Source organism: Ambystoma mexicanum, chromosome 1p (genome assembly GCF_040938575.1).
Source record: "Ambystoma mexicanum isolate Mex_15411 chromosome 1p, UKY_AmexF1_1, whole genome shotgun sequence".
NCBI classification, from domain to species: Eukaryota; Metazoa; Chordata; class Amphibia; order Caudata; family Ambystomatidae; genus Ambystoma; species Ambystoma mexicanum.
The window spans coordinates 1,280,549,071-1,280,568,202 of record NC_090921.1 but is presented as its reverse complement, the minus strand read 5'-3'; the positions used below and the strand labels follow the sequence as shown (position 1 = coordinate 1,280,568,202).

Below are 19,132 nucleotides of genomic sequence, written 5' to 3'. Positions count from 1 at the left end.
ATGCTCTCTGCTGCTCTTTGCGCCATTCCAAATTCATATTTCTTTCATGTCACTTTGTAAAGTGGGTCCATGATTTGCCCTATATGTGGTATATGCTCTCTTCAAAATCCAAACAGCCCTATGAACTGCTGAGCTTGTTTATTGTTCACTGGAGTGGTAAATTCAAGTATTTTTTGTCTTGCTTTCGGCAGTATCTCTTGGTGCCCATTGTGCCATTGAATTCCCAAAAATATCAGTCTCAGCTGACCCTTGAACTTTGTTAGGGTTAATTTCCCAGCCTTCCTTCTTCAATCCATCAATGATTGCTTCCAATTGATTTTGCTCACTGCGCTCAGCCTTGCCCTAAATTAGAATATCATCAATGTAATGTGAGATTTGTATGTCAGGCTTACATGGTATTTTGTCTAGATTTTTCTGCCACCAGCCAGTGCCAGGTGGTTGAACTATGTAAGTACCCCGTAGGCAATCTTGTGAAGGTGTACTGACGCCCACCCCAAGAAAATGGGAACTGCTCCTGGCACTCTTCGGCAATTGGCACAGAGAAAGGCATTTGCCAAATCTAGTAGAGCGAACTAGGTTCCCTCAAACTTCTGTATGTTCTCAATCAAGGTAACAGTATCTGGCACTGCAGGCACTAAAGGGGGAGTGTATTTGTTTAACTCTCTATAGTCCACAGTCATTCCCCAGCTTCCATCCCCTTTTTTCACAGGCCAGACAGGATTGTTCCAAGCAGTAGAGACTCGCCTTAATACTCCTGCCTCTACATATTCATTAATGGTGTCTGATATGTCCTTATGTCCCTCTGGAATGCGGTTTGCTTCATTGACACACGTTTTGTGGCCAGTGGCACGTGCAGCGGAGGGATCTTCAATTTGCTTACAATAGCTGGTGAATAAGTCAGTGCATTCACTCCAACTGAAGGTTTACCTCTAAGCCCTATAGTCAATCCTTTCAAAATGTCAAACCCAATGATGTATTCAGGTATCAGGACAAGCAATCATTGATATTTCTAGTTTTTCAAATTACCGATCTTTATTTCCATTCCTGTCTGTACTGTGGGTGTTTCTGTTCCACTGAGCCCAGTAATTGTAAAGTGTCAACCTTTATATCTTCAAGGATTTCCATGAATCAATGAGGCCTCCTCCCCGGTATCTATCAAAGCTCAGACCTCTTGTGTGTTCCCAGGCTTCCAAAATATATTAACATTAACATGAGGTTGTCTGTCAACTTTTATGCGAGCTGACACTGCTAGAACGTGGCCATAATCCTATTCAAATTTCAAATGAGTGCACTCATAGTTCTTCTCAACTCAGCATATGTTGTCTAGTACCGGGAATGGGTCCCCATGGTCCTGTCTCCCTGCTCCTCTTCAGGAGGCACTGAAGAGGAAGTGTCACCTTTCTGCTTGGACACCACTGTTCTCTTGATTTGTTTATAGCCCTCTTTCCCAACAAGCCCTCTCTTTTTGTATAACTCATGCATCTCCCTTGTTTCAATACCATCAATTTCTTCCTGTGGCACACTATCTTTCAACATTGCCAAAAACATGTCCTTTATTGGCACTCTGGAATCTCTGCTATCTTCTCTCCTGCCTTCTGTTCTCCTCTTACTGTCCCCCTCTCTCTCCCGAGGTTGGTCCTCATCTTTGTGCCATTCACCCAGATCTGACAATTGCTGTATAGCATCCACTACTTCATCAGTCGGCTTGCCAGTCATGCCTACCAGCAAAATCATAATGACACTCTTGTATGCGGGTCAGGCAGTTCTGATAACCATATTTCTCGTTGACACTGACAGTGGCACCACCCCCATATGTAAAGGCTCATCTACATGAACCGCATCTTTCAAGGCATGTTCTCTGATCTTTTGAACTGCCTCCTTTAAAGTATACAATTTTCTGCTTCAGGGGGCCAATCTGTGGTAATATGATACTTGCGGTTACACCCCTGAGCTGCTAGGTGCAACAAAGATAGCTGCAAAGCTTGCCCATTCACATCGGATGGAGGCCCAGCTCACAATACCTCCTTTCTCTAGGTGTCCGTGAACAGAGGCAGGAAGTGTACGGAGTCGGTAGAATTTACTAACAAACCCCCAGCACCGCCATCATACATGCACACCATCCAGGTCAGCACGGGCTCTCCTGCCTTCTGCGTTAGTCGAGTAATAATCTCACCCACTTCCTGTTGTGTGTAATCCTCCAGTGTGGTCAAATCCACAACACCACCCCCTGGATTGTGTGGGTAAGGGTCCGCTCTCCGTATAGTCACTGGTTTAGCAGTAACGCTCTTCCCATCCTGTTTCAGTGTAGCTTCTGCCTTCACTTCTGGGCTAGAATCTGAATCACTGGAACACCATGCATCAACAGCCCATAAATCTGGATTCCAATTCGCATCAGCAGTTGCAATCACTTCAGCTACCTTATGTTTCCCAACACGGCCCCTACATTTCCTATATTTGGATCTGGCAACATGGACAGCCGCCCTCTCAGCCACTTCTTGATACCTAGAGGCATTGTCATGCCATATTTTCTGCTGCAATTGTTGCACCAAAGAAATGTGTCTTTCTGGCTGCTAACTCCTTCTCCTAACGCAATACACCTGCCTCTAATTCCATATATTTCTGATGTATCCTGCGCTAAGCATGTAGAATGACCCAGGGCTGCAAACACATTTCCCTTTAACACTGGACTGTATGTAAACAAGATACAATGTCAGCAGGCTCTACACTGTTCAATGATTACACTGTTCAATGATTCAACCCACAGCTCATTTAAACCAGCAGCACATGCACATTCCCAAGCTAACAAATCGTAAAGAGCTTTAATCCAACCAGGAATTATAACAGCACAAGATTTTCCGCCAGCGAAAGAACCCTTATCTCGCTTCTTAAACAAGGATTGCATAATTACAGCAATTTACAACGGTCTATGTACAATGAATAATAAACCACTTTCTAAATGAAGACAGTCAAAACAATTGCACGCAAACAACTTTCAACACAGCAAAGCATTCACTTCAAAGAAGGGGGAAAAAACACATGCAACATCAATCGTGCGTTTCAAGGTACGAGAAGAGATTCCTATCTGCCTGGAATTTAATAGCAGAGGCTGCCAAGAGTTTGTGACGCCAATATGTTTTCCTTTTCAAAACAGTGCATGGATGTCTATATATATCACTTATCTTTTTCCCCAATACACTATGTAGAAAAACATTGTACACAGGAATTCACACGCATTCTGTTAACTTATAAAACTGGCTTTTTATGGCCCTTTATTAACCCAAAACAAAAGCATACCCAAGTGAATAAAATACAGTAAAAAGTAGATTAGATAGACTACTTCACTGTTGGCACAGTCACACGCCACTTCATCTCGCCAAAGAACTTCACTGGACTGCTTCCAGACCAGGTTGGCAAAGAGAATCTTCACAACGGGACCTGAAGGAAAAGATGCATCCACCCATTCCCCGTTACAGAAGCTTTTTCTCTGTCAGCATAGTCCAGTGCTCTCCAATTTAAACCTCCCACAAATGTAGGATAGTACTTTTCCAGCTCTCAAAGATCACCTGTTGCCGATTCCAATGGATTGTCGGCTGAACAACCCATGGTCATCTGAAGAGGTAAACACTTCTCTTTCTCATGGGAGCACGAAAAACAACTTGCAGCTCCTACAACGTTATAAAGCAAAATAGTCTTTGAAACATGGCAGACTAATAAAGCAATGAGCCTCGCTGAAAAACGTTTGCCCCTGAAACTGTATTCAGACTTCCATTAAATGCAGATCTCGCGGAGTAAGAAAAATGTCCATTGCTGTTCTGAGCGCACCCAGAATGCATTTCACACAGACTCCATGTTTTTTTGTCAAAGATATTACATTTTATTTTAAAGGATTACAGTGAGACAGCTGGAAATACAGGAGAAGGCAACTTATAGCATAAGCTAAAGAGCTGCAAAATTCCTAGACTTTAATTAGAACATTGACTGCTGCAGCGAGGTAGCCCAGCAAAGAGCTGGTCAGTCCACCCGGTGGTACAGGAACACTTAAAAAGGCACAGATCTTTGAATACAGGTCGATACTGGTTGTTCCCACCGGTCCAAGGGTCAAAGCACCAGCAAGGGTCTTCTGAGAACAAGCAGAGGAGCAGAGCTTTACCAAGCCAATCACTGGAGTCGATACTTATCAGCTGCATGGGGCATCAGTGGGTTGTTATTCGTAGAAGTCTTGATTTCAACTATGATCTAATGAACAGTTGCATGTATTCAAGATTTAGGCTGGGAGCAAGCCGAAGCCCATCAATGGTAGGAATCTGCAGCATTCAAACAGCCGAGGGTTGGCCAATCATGGACAACCAGACAGTCCCAGTCCTATCCTCCGGCTCACACACGCCAAGACCCTTTGCCCACGAAAGCCAAAACCTTCCACGGAAAGAGCTTACCATATATGGTCATTCCAGACCAGAGAGGGCAGGAGAGGGCAGGAAGAAAGCCAAAGAAAAACATGGTCAAAGAACAACAAGATGTGTCTCTGCCATCTTATGGTGCTAGCCACACTTAGTAGCCACATAGGGTAAATGCAAAAGTGCACGCATAAAAACACACAAAAACATGGTACAAAAATATCCACAGCTCATCCGTGGCACATTGTAAAAGTAACCAAAAAGTCATTAAAGAAAAGATATATACATTATCCTAACCATTCGTTCTTGCCGTTAAAGTGATGTGTGCAATTGTAACAATACAAGAAATTCACACAGCGAGACATAGGGCCTCATTACAAGGTTTCCGGTAGGCCTACCGGTAACCTCGGCTTACTGTTTCTGTAGCCTGTTTTCCCAGAAATACCGGAATAATACAGGTGGCGGCGAAACGGTAAGTTCCCATTCCCATGGCGTCCCATGGGACGCCATGGGAATGGGAACAAAGAAGCATCCGCACCATTGTAAATGGTGCCGGTGCTTCAGTGATTTTTCTGCCAGTAGGGGCCTGAACTCCCGGCAGGTCAGGCCTGCCAGTTATTCACTGCCCCTACTGGCAGACTGAGTAACCCAGACAGGAAAAAAAGCCAGAGCCGGTAATACTAGCTGTTTTACCAGCATTTATTGCGGACTGGATTACTTATAATGAGGCCCATAGTCTCTCAGTACTGATAGTCTTTTGGACTGATCAGTTGCCCCATTAGAATGAGCAAAAGGGCAAGGGAAGTAAAGCAGAAGGCTTAACTTACCTCCAAAAAGTCTGTTCAGTCGTCTAAACAAGGCAAAAAGAAAAATGTTCCTAACAGTTAACTGTAGCAGTAATTCTCCAATGAGGGTATGCACCGGAGATTCATTACTGACTCTTCTGCTCTTTCCATTGGAGGTTAGATGGAAATGGCTCCCTTAGTGCCGAGCATTATTGGGTGCTGGGATTCCACTGGCCCTTGCTTTGGGGCCAGTGTTTAAACATTGTTTTTCTTTCAATTTATTCTGATAGTATGTTCGGATAAAAAAAACCTACCATATTTAAAATGTATATTGAAATTATTTCCGGGGTCAAGCATGGTGGATAGGGATGTTTCTATGGGTATGCATCTGTCGAGGATATTGTTGCTAGAGAACTTTTGTTGCAAGTCAGCAATCTTTCTTTGTGTAATATGCTGGCAGTAGAATTTAGAGTACATTATACAGAGACAGAACACTGATTACGTGTGAATTGAACCTCTTTGACATTTTGGCAAGAGGTCACTGGTAGCTGAGGTGCACTTAGCACCTTCAACTCCACAGACAATAAGCACATTCATAAATCTGTCATAATGGCAAACAACCCCTTTAAGTTAGGATGTCTGTGTTGTTAGAACAGCCAAAGGCTTAATTGTAGTGCAGAATTAATGGAAGTGGCCCAAGTTTCAGTACGCAGTCTTCTATATACCCGATAACAAAGCCTTTCTTGGAACTGCAAATTTGTGTGGCTTCAAGCTCATCTGGAGGAATCCTCCTGTCAATAATTAGTATACTATGACAATTGAGACAATGCCCGCTCTTATGTTTTCTGTCTCTCTCCTGAGGACAAAAGGCAACTATCATTTTCACTTATGTAGAACTCCTGTTATACAAGCAAGCAGTAGGTTCCAAATATTTACAAGAGCATGCAGTTAACCTTCTCCGTTTTTGATTAATTCTTTAAGTCTAGTCTTGGCTCCCCTGAATGATGCCACAATAAATGTAATTATCCACAGGTTGGTGAACTGCAAAAATAAACAGGCAATGGCCGTTGTAATTGTAAATAATGTAGAAATAGAAGAGATGATATCATGGAATTCTCATCTGCTACAACCCTTTCTACTTTCCTTGCCAGGTTCTGTGGACCGGGCTTCCATGTCCCAACTTTCATCTCCTGGTGGCCTGTGGGATTTTAGACTCTGAGCGGGATGCATTGATGAATTCAGACTACGGATTCAATGAAATACTTAAGGTAAGGCGAAATCTGATGCTTGGTGTGGGTATAAAGTAACCAGTGTTATCTGATAAATCCTACGAGCGATGCAAGCCATTTGCCAGATTCTGAGGAAGACACAAGTGTCCTTTGAGGTCAGTGCATGATGTGTGGTATCCTTCGGTAGACATAGGTAATCTTTGAGAACTTTTAGACCTCTGTGATATGTGAGAACCAGAGGCGAGGCATAGGTGATATATAATATTTGGATTTGGACCGTGAGGTCTTAATGATTCTGAGGTAGGTCCGTAGGCTCGGAATGGGCAATAGGCCCATGGGCGAACCAAAAACACAAAATGTTGGTTTGGGCCCGTTTTTTGGGTCAAAGTGGGCCACATTTTCGGCCAGTTTGATGAGTTAATTCACTCTGCGGTAGTAGATTTGACCAGTGTTGCTGAAAAAATATTCTTTAAAATATACAATTTACATCACACTTTTTCAAACAAATCCCCCTTGGTGTCACAAAAGTAATGAATAGCCATTTGCAACTTGAGCCACTTTTACATTGGTGCCCAAGACAATTTTATGTCCCATTCCGACCCTGTAGGTCTGGGTAGATCCGAGATGCTACGGGTAACTTGTATGATTTGTGAGAGTGTGAGAGTCCTGATTGATTGTTGAGATCCTGAGAGCTATTAGGATCAATCATAATAATATGATATCCTGTTTGATGTAGCTTGTATGCCTCATTTCCCTAATTCCTAAGCACTGCGATAATAGATGATGCTAATTCAGTGTTACTCAGTTTATTAACTTAAGAAAATGAAGAGCCTATACAGCCAGTTGGGATTCAAATCTCTAACATAAGGTTGAACGCAGATCTCTGAAGTGAGTACTTAACACGCTGAGCTATCTTACCAGGTATGGGATCACCTAAAGCGTCAGCTCCTGAGGGAAATGTTTGTGGGCTGTGAGATCCTGCAAGGCCTTGGAGATCAGCAAAAATCATAGAGGGACTTGAAGGATTTGAGAAAATTGGAAAGCGAGAGATAATTTCAGACACTGAAAAGATCAGTGTTAGGATTCTTTACTCTGTCCTCAGGTTTCCCTTATGCTTTCTGTAGTTCACCTATTGGTAGTGGTGGCAAGCAGTCAAGGTCAACTCATAGGGCAAAAGGGTGCTTTAAGAGACAGTGTGTAACACATATAACATTAAATAAGGACATATTCACACATACATGTTAATAAAATGATATGTTTTCTTCTCTGAAGGGAAGTCAAATATTTAGAGAAAGTCTTTTCAGAGATTATGGTATGTCTGCGTAATAGTTATGGTATGTCTGCGTAATAGTACCTGTTTGGGTGAAGGGGGCTCAACAGAGAACTTGAGTAGCAATACTGTGCTGTCATAACATGTTGTTGTGCTGTACATTTGGCGAGGAGCAAAAGTGAAAACCAAGGTCAGATATGGGTTTGTACTGAAAGGGAGGTCAGAAAAGCTGATAAGGGCAAGAAAGATTCACCAGGCACACAGTCTGTGTTAGGATCGTGTCCTAAAGGAAAGTTAAATATGTTTAAGCAAAGAGACAACAAAACAGTCACTATCTAGCTTGAGTCAAGATAGCTTATTCTGGATATATGCCTTGGTCTCGCCCTAGTTTAGAGAGATTTCTTTGATTTTTAAGAATGAAAATAATAACAAAAGAACCAATATATCCTGTGGTTCCTAAGGTCTCCACTTCCCTAGAACAATTCATTGAATCCCGGTTCTTAGGCCTCCTGTCAGCTTTTCGGCAAAGACTGGTCCTCTTGGGCTGTGCTTCCCCAGTCTATTTGGGCCAATTTTTCATGCCGTCATTATAGCCCCATGCCAATGGCAGTCTATCAAATTCTCATTCTTCTTGGGTTTCTTCTCCATCTTTGTTGGGATCCTCTGTTAGGTTCTGCTCCTGCAGGATTCAACCGTAAAGACACCTGCTGGTTTCCAAGTATCCAAGGGCCCCTCAGGGTCAAAATTCCATGGCTCATGGACTGCCCCCCAAATGTTCTTTAGTGTCATTGGTGTACTGATGAATTCCTTCCAATCTGGTCTCTGGTTACCGGCTAGTCTGTTCGTCTTCTTCTGATGTAGTTTCTCTTCTGTGTTGCAAGTATTCTTTTGAGTCATTGGTGGGCATACCGCTTTCACCAGATCTCAATACAGGTTAGCCTCATTCTTCTCTGCTTGTGCTGGCGCTTGTTTTTCTGAACCTCACCACGTCTCAGTCACAGGCCAATCAGGTTTTCAACTGTCTGTTCACAGCTGTCTTACCCACATGTTTTCTACTGTCTGTGCACAGCTGTCTTGCCCTTTCTCCACTGTAAGCCCCTATTGTTCCCCACAGCAGCCCCTGATATGCTCTCTTGGTCTTGCCCCTTTTTACTTTGCTAAACTGAGTATACTGCACCTCACTCCTCCCCCACAGAGTTTCTGCCATCTCCTCCTGGTTGCACTTTCTCTCCTTCACTCTTCCTCCTCTTTTTTGATGTTTGTTAGGAAACATTTCTGTTTTGGTAACTTTCCCTCCAGTTTCCATGGACCGCCAATCTTTTTGATTTGTTTTTAAACCTGTTCTGGCTTTTTGAGGGGAAGTAAAACCTTGAGCTTCACTTTGCCTGCCTTTTACTAATTTGTTATGGGGGCACTGATCATCCCTACAGTCTCAGTACTGGGAGACTGTTTCCCTTTTGTTTACATTTTTGTAACTTTTTATCATTGCACACATTGCAGTGCAATGGCTATACTTTTGTATCTCCCTAGCTTTTTGCTTGGGATTTTTGGTTATTGTCATGATGCCTACCTCCAAGGAGCCAGGTCCGACCCAGCAACGCCAGAGGCAGGCATCATTTCCCCCAAGGGAGTGCCAGCGGGCCCAAGCTGGGGCCCTTTGGACGCAGTCCTGGCGCCTTAGGCGCCAGGCTCATGTTGGACCCCTGTCCTGGCGCCTTAGGTGCCAGGCTCATAAAGCTAGACATGTGTTCAAGTGTTTTTATGTGCACTTACCTGATGCAGACCATGCTGCTACATCCAGGCCCTCTTGAGGCCTGAATGGAACTTCTTTACCTGTGGGACTACTTTCCACCCGGGTGTGGTCGGGGAAGGATACATACCTGATCGGTGGAAGGATACACACTTGGAACTTCTTCCAAAGCTATTTAAACCACACCCGATCAGCAACTCACGCTTCGCGTTGTTCTGCTCCTCGCAGCTGGACGCTCACCGTGTCAGCTCCTGCATCTGGACCTCAGCACGCCTGTCAGGATCCTAGGTCACCTGCAAAGGGAGACAAAAGACAAAGACATTGAATGAGCGAATGCAAAGACATTACCCGAGCGCTCATCCAGAACTTTCCTGTCATTTACTGGATCTGCACGTTTCACTTCGGGTCGGCGCCATTTCTCCGGCATTCCGAACCCTGGCCCCTAAGGGGAAAAAGACATAAGCATTAGCGCTTGCTGCAACAAGACAATGAACAGTATTATTAAGCTTGGACTTTTGAACTTGCAGCAGAACTTTTACAGCGCCTTACCTGAATAGTCAAGCTTACCTGAACTCCCATCAATCCTCAATCCAGTGAAGTAACTGGGTTTCAACGCGCCCCTGTATCAGAAGCAGGATGGAGAGCTCATCCTTCCTGACCCTAAGGTGAGACTTCACGGGGAATCGTGGAAGGGTATCGTGGAGGGTTGGAAGAGAGTGGGAGGCTTGAGCATAACTCAGTCAGTAGGTAATACTCCCTTTTCACGCACAGGGGAATATTCCTGCGAGCCAGAGAAGCCAGAGTAGAGGGGCCCTTCCTGTCCATCTTCAGTGTCCTGCGCTTCACCATTGAAGAAGCACCAGCACTCGAAGCCAGACCTGCGCCTCCGTGGGAATCAGGTGAGCGTTCCAGTTATTATGTGCTGTGATGAATCGAAGGTATTCGTCCCTTCTCCCCAAAGGAGAGCCTCCCCCATTGAGGCTAAGGAGGTGAGCCTGTTCTGCAAGACAGTCCCTATGGGTCTGGCTAAGTGGGACTTCACTGGGAGAGACTCCCCCTTAGGGGACATGGACTCCCGTTCCTGTAAGGAACTCCCTAAGCCACAGAGTTTAGTAACATCTGCTGCAAAGACTAATGTAATATATACATATTTGGTTGAAGGTAATGCTGGAACCAACCAGCCCAGAGAAGAAACGGAGAATGCATACTGAACTGGGACAAGTGGAGGAACATGTAGATGCAGAGAGTATCCTACGCCGGGAAAGCACTGTGACGTGAGTAAGCCTTGGAGAGATGGACCTAAGCTGATGAGCATCGCAGCCTGCAACATTCGAAGAGCTGCAGAACGCCATAGTAAGACACTGGAGGCCCGGCGTACTCAACAACAGAGGGGCCATTGTGAAACAGGACAGCAGAGTCCTGTCTCAGGTGGTGGCGAGACCTTATCCGTATCGTGGTGAGCAGTATGCCCGACGAAACATGCCAAGACCATCAGAGAAGGCAACTGGGAGCACAAACAGCTTCCTAACGTAAACCCCTGTATACGGCAGAAGGGAAGCCGGGAACAGGAGACTAAAGAAAACTCAGAACGAGAAGGCAACTGAGAATGCGAACAGCTTCCGAACGTCAATCTACAGATTTGCCTGAAGGGAAGCAGAAAATGGTAGCGCAACAAAACCAAGGAACGAGAACGGCAGTATCAAAGAGGATCACCTGAGCAAATGCCATGGCCCGCACCATTCCCTGACATTCAGAGCGGTATTGTGGAGAACTGGAGAATGGGAGGCTGCCAGAGACGAGAAGAGAAACTTGTCCTAGTGCTCATAACGAGATACTATAAACCTAAATAATTGGTACTGTGTAAAGCTGATAAAGAGGAGATTGAATAACCCTGTGTGGCAAGTCTATGAAGACTCCAAACAAATGCCTGATAAAGGGGGGAAATTACTATATGAGCATGAAGATAAGAGGAGAAACTGTGACATAAAATCTTGTAATAAAGGACGGACAAGACTATCAAGTAAACAAGATAGTTACAAAGAGAGCACCCAGGAGAGGGGAAATACCAAGTGGGAAGAAACCACAACAAAGCTGAGAAAGCCTGGATCAATAGATAAGAGGTCTAAAACCTCCACCAAGTAGGTGAGAAAGTATCATGAGAAAAGTTATCACAAGTACATCACTAAAGAGAGTACAAAACCAAAGGCTGTTGTATAAGTGCTACAACAAGGGTATGCAGTCTTTATATCGAATATTTTATAAAGAATGAACATATATTGAATATTTTATAGCAAACATTTTTATAGAGCATGTATTTAGGGGTGATGTAAAGGCCTAAATACTTTTGGGAACCGATTGGGGTGGGTTTTTAGGGGTGGGAAACAAGGGTTCGGGGGCTCTCCCTCCCAAACCCCCCCGCAAACCTCCCCTCCAAAAAGTGTATTCTCTAAAGAAATTTCGTTATAAAATATTCCATATATGTTCATTCTTTATAAAATATTTTGGTATAAAGACATGTAACCCTACAAGAGTTTCAAGGTGATTAAGAGCAACTATTACAGAAGATTGTGCTAGACAAGCAGCCCAAGGAATAGAGAAATTGGTGCAAAGAGACTGTTGGACGATATTGGCACACCAAGAGGATCAAGCCAATATCCTGGACTTGTTTAAGTTTGTTATCTTAGTAGTAGGGTCAGGTAGAGTTAGATTCAGACTGAGGACTTTTCTTTCTTTGGCACTGCCTGACGAAAGACAAGCACCTTTAGTTCCTTTGGATAGGTAGGGAACTTCCTCTAGAAATAGGGAAAGATAGGCCTTTTTCTTATAATTTGAATAAACATGAATTAGAATGTTTTTAAAGAGTCATTTGCCCCCGAATATCGCCGGGGATAAAGTGCCATGCTTATCCTATGCCAATGATTTGGTGCTGTGTGACCACACCTTTTCTGGCCTTAAAAGATCCTTAGCTCAGTTGCAAAATTAGGCGGACTCACATGGCCTAAAAATAAAGCATGGCAAAACCAAGTTAATGCACTTAGCCCATAGAAAGACATCAATCCTCAGGATGGTGGTCGCTGGCAACTATATTGAGCATATTTCTTGCTTCAAATACCTGGGTCTAGGATTCACAACTAGCTGTGACTATATCAGCAATTATAGAAGGAAAAAAATGCAAGGCTATATCCTTGACCAAAATGCTTGTTAGATGCATAAAAGAGACCTCAGTTTATTAGGTATGATAACTCTGTATAAGCAGAGCTTTTGTGCTTCTATACTGTATGGGCTTGAGGCCTTATGTATGGAGGATTTGTCTTGGTTAAAGATCGAGGGCAAATTTGGGAGAAGAATTCTTGAACTAGGCCAGAGCGTGCCTATCAAAATCATCAAGTTAGAAAATAGTCTCATCTCAGTGGTTGCCCTGGCACTGAAAAGGCGATGCCTTTTGTATATAAAATCCAGAGTATCCCCGTCTTGTCCTTTACTTCAATTGCTGGGTAAAGCAATCAGTGCTGATGCCCACAGTAAGTACACCATTTTGGCTACACAAGACCTTCACTGAAATTGAGTGGAAACCTACTTGGGAAGATGCACCTCACGTCTTAAGAAGGCAGTTCATTGTAAAACTGGAACGATGGGATTGGTGTTCAAATTATAACCATTTGGCCAGATTGAAAAGTATTAATTCAGTTTTGGAGACTTTGTCCCATAGATTTAAAACTCCTCAGAAGTATTTAAAAATATGCCCATCGCCAGCCCTGCGTAAATAGCATGTATTGGAACAGAGTTGGCTATTGCCAAGGGAGACAAGTTTTGTCGATTGTGGGGCATTGTGGAGAAAATGGAAACCGCTTGCCATGTGCTTTCGGAATGCATTGCTCATAGCGCACTCTACATGACATTGCAAGGCCCTTTTGTAATGAACCTTGATCACATCAAAGGTGATGCTTTTTGTCGATATTGCTTAAACACAGACAACAAATCATTACAAATAGCTGTATACCGTGTATGGACCGTAGTGTTAGCTACAGAGAAACTTTTAACACAGCGAAGCATGGGTTAAGCAGATTGAAGCGTGGGATGAGATGAATTATGCTCTATTCACTAATTTTATGTATTTTTATGTGTTGAGTTTTATGTATTGACAATTAATTTTATATTGTAAATATTCTATGTATGTATTATGTGAAAGTTCGTATGCACTATTTGCATAATAAATAAATTAAAGTGTCGGCTCCTTCTTTCGACCCACTACAGTGCCTAAAGACAAGCTGGTGGCATCAGATATATTTAGTACAATCAATTTTTGTGTTATTTCTAGTGTGTACATTCACGTTTACTGTGTGTGATTACTAAACGTGGCTAGTGCCCTAAAGTGGCCATGCCACAAGATTCTCACATGTTCTTTGGCCGTATTGTAGTTGGGCCTTATTCCTGCCTTGCCCGGTCAGGAAATCCCATATAAGGTCTTGCATTTCACTGGGAAGGCTGCTGCGTTTGTGTGCTATTGCTGCCTTTGTGTGTGACCCAGGAAGTGGGTGGGACTGTCTAGTCCAATTCCACATCTGTGGAGTCAGAGAGTCCAAGTGTGGGGCATGCGTGAAACCAATAGTTGTCCCTGATTGGACAACTGCTGGCTGTTTGAATGGTGCAGATCCTTACCATTGGTGGGCCTGGACTTGCTTCAAGGTTGGACTTTGGATAAGAAGAGGACTCCTGCAATCATTTCTTCAGATCAGTGCTGGAGCCAAGAATCCCTCGCAGATGAACAGACAACTGAAAATCCGAAGAAGACTCCAGAAGAGGCCTGCCCCCCCCCCCTTCCTGCATCTGGCCCGGTGAAGCCCTGCTGGTCTACCTGATCTTCGAAAACCCTGAGCGGTGGACTAGTGGGACCAACTAGTCTTGATGCCTTCTCAAGGATCTAGCCGTCTTGATATTTCGGAAGTGTCCCTGGACCACCCGGTAGACTGATCAGCTCTCTCGTGGGATATCTCATCAGAAGCGTCACCGTTCCACAGTCACCAGCTTGTGGCCATTTTTCCATGGAATCTCCGCTTTCCAGCCTAAAGGGATCCAAATCTAGAAAAGCTTCTTCATCCGCGACTGGAAGGAAGGACACTTGCCATTGTCGGCGTGTGGTGGCCGTTGCTGGAACTCGCCTTCCCCCATTCTGTGAAGTGTCTTGAAGAGGCCTGCTTCAGTGAATCCTGCTTTTCTGTATCACCAGGGGTTGCATCTTGCATCTGGACCTGACTGGAAGAATCCTTGCACCTGCAGCTCCTGGGTACATCTCACTGAAACCAATGCTGGGAAATTCTGCCTCCAGCAACTCCCAGTCGACCCATCAAGTCATCTGGGAAAATCGAAGTCCAGAGCGTAAGTAAACTCAAAGCATTTATCCCCCATCCTCCATACGATAACATTGGGAACCAGTACCTTAGTATCCTAATATTCCATGCCACTTTTTTGGTCTTCTAACCTCAGGAGTATTCCTGAAAGATGAGAACACAATTTACTTACCTAGTAACCCTGTTGAATATCTTCTTTTGAACAATCACCAACACAAGTAAAATAGAACTTACCTACAGAGACTACATTCTAGGGAGAGGAATTGTGGCTCCTGTGACTTTTTGGCACAAGACCGCATTCTTCTTTGGGATTGGACTGCTGAAGTTAGGAAAATTCACTTGTGACTTTGTTCCATCTTTACTGCATTCAGTACTTTAAAACCCTCTGGTGAATATATATATATATATATGTTTATTATTGAGTATTGTGCAATAACATCACCTGCTGGTTTCATTTTATTAGTGTGTGTAAAGGCCTAGAATATATATTTGTATTTGTATACATTCCTGTCTAAATTTAATTTATTGTATGCTTCACTGTGTGGACTCATTGTGGACCCCTGACCCCACTCACCCTCTCCTGAATATAGTCTTGACTGCCCGATAAGTTTCCAGTGATAGGGTTTAGGCTACCCTCTCAGAGTTCCATGTTCAATAAAACTAGGGTGGCCTCCTAGAATCTGTCCACTGTACCAGATTCTAGAAATCCATCTTAACAATGTTTATCTTCCTTCCTCCTCTGGAGTGCTCCCTTCTTTAATACCTCCCTTTCCCTGTTCATGACTTCCTTCTTTCTGTAGATGTTTTCCTTCTTCCAGGATTAGATAGCATCCAAAACTATGAATGGTGCATGCCTAATATGTGGGCTGGGTAACCCCTATCCCTGCATTTGTATATATACTGTGGAAATTCAGAGAAATTGTTTAGTTGACCAGTGGACCTGAAATGCTTGGAAGACAAGAGAGGACCATGTAGGATGTTGGGTACTTCGTCTGGAAGCTTTGCTAGTGCTTCTTTGCCACTTACTGCAAAGCTCTGCCTCTCATCAACCAGAGGAAGTCTATTGATACTTATTCCCTACCTTGCATCAGTGGCGATAGTCGATTCACTGAAAACCAAATAAAGATGCGCACCGTGAAGGAAGTGGAAGCGACACAGACTTGAACTTTGAAGTCCTTTATTTACGGAGCTCCCCGGAGCCCTCAACAGCTGCTCCTCTCAGATTCGTATCTCGCGTCCTCAACCGTCTCCCCGTGGTCACGCGGCTCTTCGCTCCGAACACTGACACAGAGCGCGCGTGACCACCGCGAGCCGAAATCAATACATGCAATTCCCTACACATCTTCCCCTTTATAATAGAATACAAGATTTTAACCACACAAAGAAGAGACGGTAACAAAATAACTAATGTAACTGATCAACCTGAAAACATAGGAAATGCGATCACTCCAGGTAATAATTAAAATGTTACTACTAATCTTGCATTTGCATTACCCTTTCATGTAATGAGATCAAGGTATTTTTTTTTTTTTAAATTTCACTTTTATTGGTTTTTAAGGCTTGGCAGTCACATAGATGCAGCTTACATCTCTTGGTTACAAAGAAAGCGAGCATGTAAGTAGTATAACAATCACTTATTTCGCATACCTTAAGGAAACCAAACCATTGTTTCCGAACATATCCCACCCCTAATTCCCACCCCCCGCACATGATATCAGACCCGAAATTAGAGAGAGCATTAAACAACACCAATAAACCGTCATTTCAATCATGGCAGTGGGCATAAAAGTCGCGCATTGATTCAAGAGACACATACTCGGGTCAATCCAAGCGTTAAACCTTAATAGCTTTAGATATAGCGTGAGTCAGACACATTTCACAAAGCATATATTTTCATAATCCCTCATCCACACAGGTTTTGACCTGGTCCTATGCGACCCTCCTTCTTTAGCTCTCTCCTCATTATCATTTTCGACATTTTTTCCGTCTACAACATCTTCTTTCCTCACCCTTCCTAACGTACTGTATCCAACCTTCACCACACCTTCCCTCATTTTCTCATCCGACCTACTGACATTCACATCACCTACTTTCGCCAACCTTCCTTTTGACCACACTTCACCTCCCTCCAAAATAACCACATTACTTTTTACTGCATTTATCTTCTTCGGTCCCAGGAACTTACTTTCCACATATTTGTTTACTAATCTAGGATTCTTAACATACACCTCTTCACCAACTTTCCATTCCTGTTCTTTCACCCTCCTCCTGTCATCAAACAATTCCTTATTTCTCTCCTGACTCAATGTAATAAGTTTCATAATGTGTTCCGGATCAACATTTACCACTTTGGCCATTCCCAACCATCCTGGACAAAGCCTTGTCCCAGGTTCCCTACCTTTCAGTGATACGAAAGGAGACACACCCGTCACAGAGTGTGGCGTGGTGACGTAATTCCACATCAATAACCTTAATACTTCCCTCCACGGTTGTCCCGAATTCATGGCCATCTGCAGACCCCCTTTTATGTACCTATTTATTCTTTCAACAAGACCATTTGCCTTAGGATTATACAACGCTGTCCTTGTGTGTTTAATGCTATAACCTGCAAGAAATTTCCTCATACTCTCAGATAAAAATTGTACCCCATTATCAGACACAATTTCACTAGGCACCCCTTCTTTAAGGAACAGTCTCTCTAAAAACAAATCAACTCCTTGGCTGTAACCTCTCTCACCGCTTCCCACTCAAACCATTTAGAATGAAAATCCACTGCAACAAATAAAAACTTCTGGCCACCTCCCAGCCCTGCTACAGGACCCATAATGTCCACCGCCAATTTGCACCAAGGCTGGTCTGGCACCACACTTGGTATCAAAGGGGCCTCCCTCACTACTCTGCACTTGTCACTCATTTGACAGGTCATGCAATCTTTGACAAATCTTTCAGCACATCTATCGATTCCCGGCCACCAATAATTTTGCCTCAATTTTCTTTTCATGGCAGCCTCTCCCGGATGACCCTGATGAGCCAAACTAACCAGCTCTGACCTGATAGACTGCGGAGGAACAACACATCTTCCTCTTCTTAGCCTGTCCCCACACAGATTCAGTTCATCCCTTATCTCCCACCAATTATTGAATTTACTATCCAAATCTCCCTTTGCAGGCCATCCCTTCACGGTCCAGTCCTTTATAAGACTAAGCTCCTCGTCAGTATCCTCTTCTCGTATCCACTCAACCTTGCTAGCTGCATTCAGTATTTCTGCCACAACTGACTCCTCCTCTGCTTCTCTGTCTTCTGCAAATCCACCACTTACTGGCAACCTGGACAAACAGTCCGCCACCACATTTTTCTTTCCCGGCAGATAGCTCACATCAAAGTTAAAATTCTGGAGCCCCAAACCCCATCTGCTAATCCTGGGGGAACCTAACGCCCACCTTCCACTCTCAAAAAGTTGAACCATGGGCTTATGATCCGACCTAACCACAAATCTTCTTCCCCACAAGAAATACTTGAAATGATTCACTGCCCAGAACATAGCCAAGGTTTCTCTTTCAATAACAGAATATTTGCACTCTGCACCCCTCAACGTCCTAGACGCAAACGCAATAACTCTTTCAGTATTATCCCTGTCATACTGCACCAATGTCGTTCCCAGTCCCAGCATGCTCGCATCAACCACCAAAACAATTTTATCCTTATGATCAAACCTTCCTATGGATGGTGCCTCACTCACCGCTTGCTTGATACACTCAAAAGCCACACCACACTCTGCTGACCATTCAAATTTTGCACCTTTCTTGAGCAAACTTCTGAGGGGAATCGATACTTTTGCAAAATCCTTCACAAACTTATGGTAATATTCGGCCAAACCTAGGAACGATTTCACTTGTTCCTTACTCTCTGGTACCGGTGCAACCTTCACTGCTTCTACCAAATTCTTCTTAGGCCTCACACCCTTTTCATCTATTTCATGACCAAGAAATTCAACCCTGTGCACTCCAATCTTGCACTTGCTCCTTTTCACCGTTAATCCTGCCTCCCTCAATCTATCTAACACCTTTCTCAACACCACCTCATGTTCTTCGGTGGAATTCGCATATATCAGAACATCATCTTGAAAAATAATAATGTTCTTCACTCCGCACAGCACCGTCTCCATCACCCTTTGGAATACAGCTGCCGCCGAAGCGAGCCCAAACGGCATCCTGCAATATCTAAACGTACCAAACACTGTAATGAATGCCGTCAATTGTTGACAATCCTCCTTCAGTGGAACCTGATGATATGCTTGAGAAAGATCAATGACTGAAAATATTTTAGCATTGTTCAATACGGATAACTCATCACCAA

The 19,132-nt window shown here is 43.7% G+C and overlaps 1 protein-coding gene across 4 annotated transcripts in view; it reads left to right on the top strand.

The window, feature by feature from the left end:
* The window catches only part of TBC1D17 (TBC1 domain family member 17), a 743,081-nt gene that overhangs the window by 616,432 nt on the left and 107,517 nt on the right, over nt 1–19,132 (top strand). For all 4 annotated transcript variants that reach the window (XM_069605252.1, XM_069605249.1, XM_069605253.1 and 1 more), the window contains one exon: nt 6,331–6,447. In XM_069605252.1, the coding sequence (XP_069461353.1) occupies nt 6,331–6,447 (117 nt within the window). The remainder of the gene's footprint in view (nt 1–6,330; nt 6,448–19,132) is intronic.